Genomic DNA, 7,738 nt, shown 5'->3' with positions numbered 1-7,738 from the left:
CTTCCTAATGACAATTCAGTCTACGCGGGTAGGTGGTAAGTGGGGGAAGAGAAGGCATTATACCACTTTTCTTTCCTTCTTGGAAACAGTGTTCATTTGTGTTGAGGAAAATTATGTGATCTTAGAGTCTTGTCAAGGTTCTTCTGTGCTTAGAGCCGTTGAAAATACCGCAGTCAGCAGCGGTTCCATGTTCATCTTTTGTCTCAGAGACCATGGACTTGTCCACAAAAGCTCACAATACAAAATATAAAAGTTAGTACAGTATTTAAGGTGCCGCCATGTTGTTGTTGTTTTTTACTTTTTAATTTTACTTTGTTTTCACCTATAAAGAGACCAAATACTATCCCAGAAACCAGCTTAAAATGTTATAAATAAAGCTCCACATTTCCAATACGAAACATTATCACCTGGTTTAAGCTGAGGAACATTGTGAAAGGCATTTTTCCTGAAGCAGGGTATATTGTGTTTTTGCTTTAAGTGGCCTTGCCTCAGACAACAGGACAAAATTCCTCTGTCCTTTTGAGAAATAAACTCTTGGAAGTGCTGCTAGATACATACACCCTGTACCAGATGCCAAAAAATGGAACCAATCCTCTCCTGGTGAACGTTGTTGCGACTGTTTCCAATGTGCTAAACGTGGTATGTATGATTGCTTTTAAACACTCAAAAACTGCCCACAGTCATGGATTCTGCCAAAAAACAGTAAAAGGTCAAAATTAAGAATGTTAAATTTTATTTTATTTATTCATTTCATTTTTCCTCCTCTCTTTCTCCCCTAGTGGGGACCCAAAGCAGTTTACAAGACATAGTTAAAATAGTTTAGGTTCCCAGAATCTCTTGCAAGATGAATCAGAAGACTGGAGATACAATACAGATAAATAACAGTGATCCATGGGAAATATAAAAGCCCAGCTTTTGGAAGAACGACATTCCTTGATGATTCTTGTGACCCAGTATTTAAGTATGTGTTTGCACACTCACACACTGGATGAAGCTGAGAGAAAAAGAAAGTGACATTGAACTATCTCTCCACTAGGATATCTTGTCGTACACTATGTCGGTTGTCCTGCTCTTGAATCAGGTAATACTTGGTCTTTCTTACCAAATATCTAAAAGGTACTGGCAGCTGGAGGATATCTGAGGAGCCAGGAAAAGCCATTGTCCCAAAACTACTTAAGCTTCTTTTTCAGATGTACAAACATGTTGGCTGCAGGCTCTTCCCTTCTTGTCTCTGATGATACCACACATTTCTAACTTCTCCAATTTCCATCCTCCAGTTATCAGTGTGGGCCCAGTTTTAGATTAACATGCCCCCTTTCTCCTTCCGTAGTGGTTACAGTCAGGTGGAGAAATAGCTTGAATTTTAGACCGCTTGTGGTCAAGTACAAGCTATTTCCTGGTGATCACACAACATACTTGAGATAGCAAACCAGCCTGACTCTGAGTTGTGCCCAAGGTAAAGCTTTTTGGCCCAGCAGCAGAGTTACTCTTTTTTTGGGGGGGGGCAAGTGGGAGCGATTCCTCCATAAAATTAAGGAGGGCTGTGAGAGAACTCACTCCCAGCAAAGTGACCCTTTCCGCTGCGACCAGATGCGATCTTTCATTCTCATCAGATTGCACCTTGTCTTTCTCAAGGTGGACTAGTACAGCACACTTCCATCATCACACTTCCATTTGCCATCATTCCTTCTCCCAGGGAACCCCAGGCACTGTTTCGGGATGGCAAAGTGGAAGAGGAGATCTCTGACAGAGAAAGATGAGTACAGTGGATTAATATTCCTGAGGTACTGGAGGATTTGCCACAGCAGTTGAATCGATATAAAGTGTGTATAGAATTCATAGCATAACAACCACTCTAACTTTTTTTTCCCACGGACTTTCTCAGTCATGGTACAATAAAGAGTTGGCTTGGGATGAAGAGGACTTCCCCTTCACCACCATGATTATCCCTTGGGGTTCAGTGTGGACGCCAACCCTCACTGTCGAAGAAGCGTAAGTAGTATGGAGAAGCACACACACAAAAGCCTGTTGCTCCAAGCCTTAGGACTTAGAAAGGGGTTTCCCCGCCTTCTCTTGCATTCTAACCATTTCTCCAGTGACTGCCCTTGAAACACCTTGTCCAGTTCAGCGTTCTCCATATAGACCAGCTCAGAGCCCTCTACATTTTAATAAGCATGTCCTAACTCCTAGTGAAGGTCCCAACTATAATTGACCTAGTGAATGAACTGTTGGCCTCACACTTACGTAAATACCATTGATTTAATGTATCAACTCCAGTTGCAACTGCCAATAGGATTTCGGTTCATGTGTTGCTACAGGCAGCATAACTGTAACTTGAAACAAGGGCCCAGCCCAATCACATTTAAGGTGAAGGTGCAAATTAAAGTGGTGCAAAGCCACATGGGTTCCGAACCAACTATCCTTGTTGCTCACAGTTCTTTCTCTCTTGCAGTCCCAGTTCAATACTGAAGTGAGCGTAGCTTGAAAAACATTGTCTGGGGGAGATGGTAAATCTCCCCCACCATGGGTCTCTTGGCGTTCCATTGCACCACTCACTTTAAATGTGATTGGCTTCGTCTGAGGACACAACTCTGCCATCGCCACGTTTGTTGAGGCCCAATGTTCCAGATTAGATGTATAGACCTAAACAATGCACAGTTCCTCTTTTATATATGTATGGCCATCACTGGATAGAACATACGGTTAGCCACAGTTACAAGCAGTTCCACTGCTCCCTCTTTCCTTGCCAATAAAGACAAATGCAAACCGTGTTCAGCTGCCCCATCACAGATCAAAGAAGCATCAATAAGCAGGAGAGGTCCAAGGCAGCTCCTCTGGCAAAAAGCTCCTGAAGGCCTAAATAAGAAAGCAAGAGGATCTTGTTTGGTTTGATAACTTCATGGTGAGGTTTTGAAATTCCAGAGCAAACTAGAAGATTGTGGCAACCAATAACTTTCTCTTCTCCCTTGTTTCATTGCTTATTACTCTTACTTGAAGGTATGAAGTAACATGGAGCAATGAATCACCTGATGTGATCCTACACAAGGACGGGAAAGTGGAGCTTCAGCTCACTTTGCGCATTGACAGCAACTGCAATTTTGATCTCATTCACTATCCAATTGATAGCTCTGATTGCACTTTGAGCTTCTTTTCTCTGGCCAGTAAAGGTGAGTGGGATGTCTGCACTTATTATGTAAGGCGAGGAGGGTGGTTTTCATGCACTCTGTTCAAGAATCATGCAAGTACCACTTCTTGCATATATTTTGGACATGGGTGCACATCCAAGGTTCAATGGAAGACCTCTGCCTTATTCACGCTACCAGTGAATTCCGTACCAGTTCAGACTTTAGAAGATTATGCTTATTTGCCCAGCTGAATGGTAGCTGTCAGGGGGGTGAAGGCATAAAGACTGTGCACAAGGTAAGAGCAATGGCAATGTTTTGCACACATTGCTTATTCCCAAATGAATTGGGATGATTGCTTATCAAGTGTATATTGATGGGGTTTTTTTTTGTACATGCTGTCCTTAAAGGCATATTCTCTAAGTAAACTCCAGTAACTGTTTTGCATCTATTATGCCTGGTAAAAAAAACAGCTAAAGTTTGTTTCTGAAATTGCTAGTAACCAAGTTTTTTTTTCAAAAAATCTAGTGTGATAACTTCACAGCCTGATAGATAAGCATATGATAGTCCTAAGAGGAGCATAGGTTAGGAATACTGTACCTTTAAGGACATTTGTAATTAAAGAAAGCTGGTTTCTCTCTTCCCACTTCAGCAGCCTTTACTTTCACTTCAACTATTGAAGAGTGGTAGTGAATTAAGCGCTATCTTTTAAAAAAACCTCTCTTTTGCTTAAACACACAAAGTTGCCTCTCTCCATAATATGCATGATCATTTCTCTTTCAAGAAAGTGAGCTGGAATTCAAGGTCTCTGTTAAAAATAAAATTCTGAACGTGAAGCGTGAATACCTCATCACAGGAGTGAACATCAGAAGCCCGAAGAATATGGAACAGCCTTACTTTGTCGTGAAGGTAAGGAGGTGACTTTACAGCTCAGGTATGTGCAAACATGGCTGCCTGGCCCTAATGTTTTTCAGACATTAAAGTCTCCCCCAGGATGAAAGTCATCCCTAAAGAGCCTTGGAACCTGGGAAAGGGGAGGGAATAGAAAGCTGTTCAGTAAAGGTAAAAGCCTGCAACTGGTGACATCATTGGCCATACACATGCAGAGCTGCACCTACAGGATTCTGGCCCTTGTATACTTTTTGATAGTCTTAGGAAATGGTGAACAGAAAGAAATTTGGCCCACTTTATCTGCCTAGCAGCAGCCACCATAGAGGTCACACTGCCTTCAGCCACCTACTTGCCTGTCACCAATTAGAAGATTCTGCCGGCAGCGTATTAAACCTGAGACCCCTGTGATACTGGAAGAGGAAACACCTTGCTCTCACTCTGAATTAGCAACACTGGCTGGCAATAATATTGCCAGAATGCCAAACTTGGTCTTTTATTCTCCCCCCCCCCTCATGGGGAACTACAGGAGCCTCCTCCACAAAGCCTGTGAGGACTGTGAGCACATTTGGGGGGGTCCCCTGGTGGAATCACAGCACCTTCTGGGATGATCTGTCCACTCTGGAAGCACCACTGGATGGCTTCTGACATGAATGACAAATAAGATCCACCTCATGCTCCCATTGGTCCTCTGATGGGCTAGAAGGAAGCTGTGAGGATCTACAGCATGGAAACCACTGTACAGAGGGGTAGCAGCAAAATAGCACTGAACAGCTGCCAAATAATATGTTATTGGGGTTTTCCAAGGCCCACACACTACCATCTTCAGAACAAAAATTAATCTTAAGAATGTTTAATGCATTGTGGGGCCTATTTATATGGCAATTAAATGGCCATTTAAATGGCTTTATTTCTTTCTATGTTGCTTGCTATAAGGATAGCAGGATCGTTTTGTGTGCCTGAGCTGTTAAAACTACATTTTCATTGTGCTTATGTTAATATTATTTTAGCCTTCTTTTTCCTGATAAAGAGGGTACATTTCATGCCGGGTGGCCAAGTACAACCGCTTGTGTGTTTCACTTGATATTTATTATAGGGGGCTTAATTCCAAAAATACAATGCGTACTACCAGTGCTTAACATAAAGAACTTGACAAAGGAAATAAATGTCCTATGTTTCTCAAACTTTGGTGAAAGGCTCAGATATTCTTTCCTTTTATGGCAATTTCTGGCTTCTTCTCCAGATAACTATACAAAACACAGGGGTGCGAATAATCCTTTCCCTGATTGTACCAAGCACTGCTCTTATTGTATCTGATCTCTGTGGCTTCCTCATCCCCCTTAAAGAGAGACTATCCTACATGGTCACCTTGTTGCTGGCATACCTGGTGTTCTACTCCTCACTGGTTGGCTCCTTGCCAGGATCATCTTCCTGCAGCCCTCTGCTCAGTAAGTTGAACAAACCAAAATGAATAATTCAATGGCAAAACTGAGGCAAGTTCATGTTACTCAACCCCAGAAACCATGGGCTGAGCTCTCACCTCATTCTACTACTGGCAGTTAATTATGTGTGGGATGGAGAAAAAATATATATTCTAATACCATTGAGAGAGAAAATGCATTGAACCATATAATATGAAAAGAGAAACTGCTCAACAACAGTGGCGCTCACGTCTTCCTTTTTTCCCCCCTCACCCTCTAGGTTACTATTACACATGTCTCCTGATGCTACTATTCTTTCGCACAATTCAGACTATCGTGGTGGCAAAGTTAGTTTCGGACAACTTTAATTTGTGGCAGAATTGTGGGTTCCGAGGGGAAAATGCCACCATGACCACCAGGTTGCCTAAAGATCAAAGCTGTCATCCAGAAGACTCTGATGGGAGTGGTGAGTGGATATGAAAGAAAGAAAGAAAACACCGATGTTTTGAAAGAAAATGTAGATTTCAGGCAGGTAACAAAAATCTTGGTGCTGGCAAGCCTTTGGTTCCTTAAAGCTGTTTGGCAGAAAAGCAGTCAATTATCAAAGAGATCTTATGCATCTGAAACATTCATTCTCTCTCTCCCTCCCTCTCTCTCTCTCTCATGTGTTAATGTGTTATGTGTTGACTGTTTTAATTTTTAATTTGTGTTTTTGTTTACTGCCCATCTAGTGCACATTTTGCAACAAATAGAAATATTACAAATCCTGTCATCTATGTGTTCAGTTGTAAACCATGTTTTTGGCCTGAAGAATGAGGAAGCAATTTGTAATTAATTAGCTAATTGGTGTTGAGTCACCCCATCACTCCAAACACTATCATGATCGTTGCCCACAAAATAAAGTCATTTGGAATGTCAGCAACAGAACACACACAAAAAATAAATGGAACTGGTATATCCCCTGGAGAGAAAGCAGAGAGAAACCAGGATGTAGATGAAGAAACCTTCTATTATGTGGATGGACTTTGTATAAAAAGACCATTGGGCTGAAATGCCTTGGCCTTGTTTTCCTAAAAAGACTATCTACAGGGAAAAAAAGTTTTCTTGATCACATCCTGAGGCCTATGGTTTCTCCTTTACAACCATCAATAGGATACAGACGGATGTAGAAGAGTAAACCCGTCTTTATTTGATCACAGTACTGTGTTTCTTTTGTTTTGGGTGGATATAGAAGAGTGGCAATCCAAAATATAGTATGTGCCCTGCTTTGATTTTGAAGCCGTAAGGGATAAGGACTCTGTCCCAATCCCAATCCTCAAAATGTATTTATGCTACAAAGGAAAAAAAATCCCTTAAGAGTAAGAGGATGTTTCACACCGAAGATCCAGTGATTTTTCTGGACTTGATTAGAAGCACAGTTTCTTTGCTGTGGAATCCGAGCCCAAACATCTAAGCTTTAAAAAAGTTTAGGATCTACACTGGACACAAGAATTAAAGACATATTAACAGATAAACTGGTTTTAGTCCAGCTGTTCCAATACCTTTGTATCCTCCTCAAGATCCTTCAGGAATACCTCAGATATGCACTGTGCTCAGACTTCAGAGTCTGCTTGTTTGACTTTCTGCAGCTGTCACCCAAAGGAGTTTGTGTGTAGAATGACTTGCATTTCCCCCTCAGATCCTTTTTACCTTTTGGAATGTATAAACCAAGAACACATTTTACAAAATAAATAAATAAAATCTTTCTCCTTTGCTCAACAGACACGAATGAAGGATCTTCACATCTCAAACCGGCTTCTGCTGCTTTGGACAAGCTCTTCTTCTTCATCTATTTAGGGCTGGTTGTTACGTTTCATGTCCTATTCCTGGCCGTCTGGGCTCTCTGGCAATGTAAATCTGAGAAGCCTCCTGGAGGAGACCATTTAGATGGAATTCAGTGGTGACATGGGAGATAACGGCACTGTCCCTACCAGCAGTCATCGCACACTGTACCTTGATGACATTGCGCACACTTAGCTGTTGTTCACTTGCATAATTTGCGTTGATTTAAATATTTATGTAGAAGAGTCTTTCCCCTCTAGTTGCTCAGGCTGTCCACATTATTGCTGCATCTACATAGGGAACACGTTTGGTTCCCAGGCACTCCTTCTTTGCATGCAGTCTGCAAGCTATGGTTCTACTTAGCTACAGCCCACAGCTTCCTATCATTGTCATCATCTAATGGAAAGTGCTAAAGAAAAGAAGAAAGGTTTGTGATGCTTCAGATGGACACAAAAATGTGGAGACATCGTGCAGTTCATAGCTCTC

At 41.7% G+C, this 7,738-nt stretch overlaps 1 protein-coding gene across 1 annotated transcript; it reads left to right on the top strand.

Moving 5' to 3' along the window:
* Positions 1 to 1,054: 1,054 nt before the first annotated feature.
* On the top strand, positions 1,055 to 7,516 carry ZACN (zinc activated ion channel). Its single transcript, XM_020813228.3, has 7 exons — positions 1,055 to 1,081; positions 1,886 to 1,992; positions 2,998 to 3,167; positions 3,907 to 4,031; positions 5,254 to 5,458; positions 5,712 to 5,897; positions 7,193 to 7,516. Exons 1-7 carry the CDS (start codon positions 1,055 to 1,057, stop codon positions 7,372 to 7,374), a joined length of 1,002 nt encoding a protein of 333 aa, XP_020668887.3. The 3' UTR covers positions 7,375 to 7,516.
* The last annotated feature ends 222 nt before the right edge of the window (positions 7,517 to 7,738 follow it).

The sequence above is a fragment of the Pogona vitticeps genome, chromosome 2 (genome assembly GCF_051106095.1).
Source record: "Pogona vitticeps strain Pit_001003342236 chromosome 2, PviZW2.1, whole genome shotgun sequence".
Taxonomy (NCBI): domain Eukaryota; kingdom Metazoa; phylum Chordata; class Lepidosauria; order Squamata; family Agamidae; genus Pogona; species Pogona vitticeps.
Note: the sequence above shows the minus strand (reverse complement) of the source record. Positions and strands in the feature narration are given on the sequence as shown.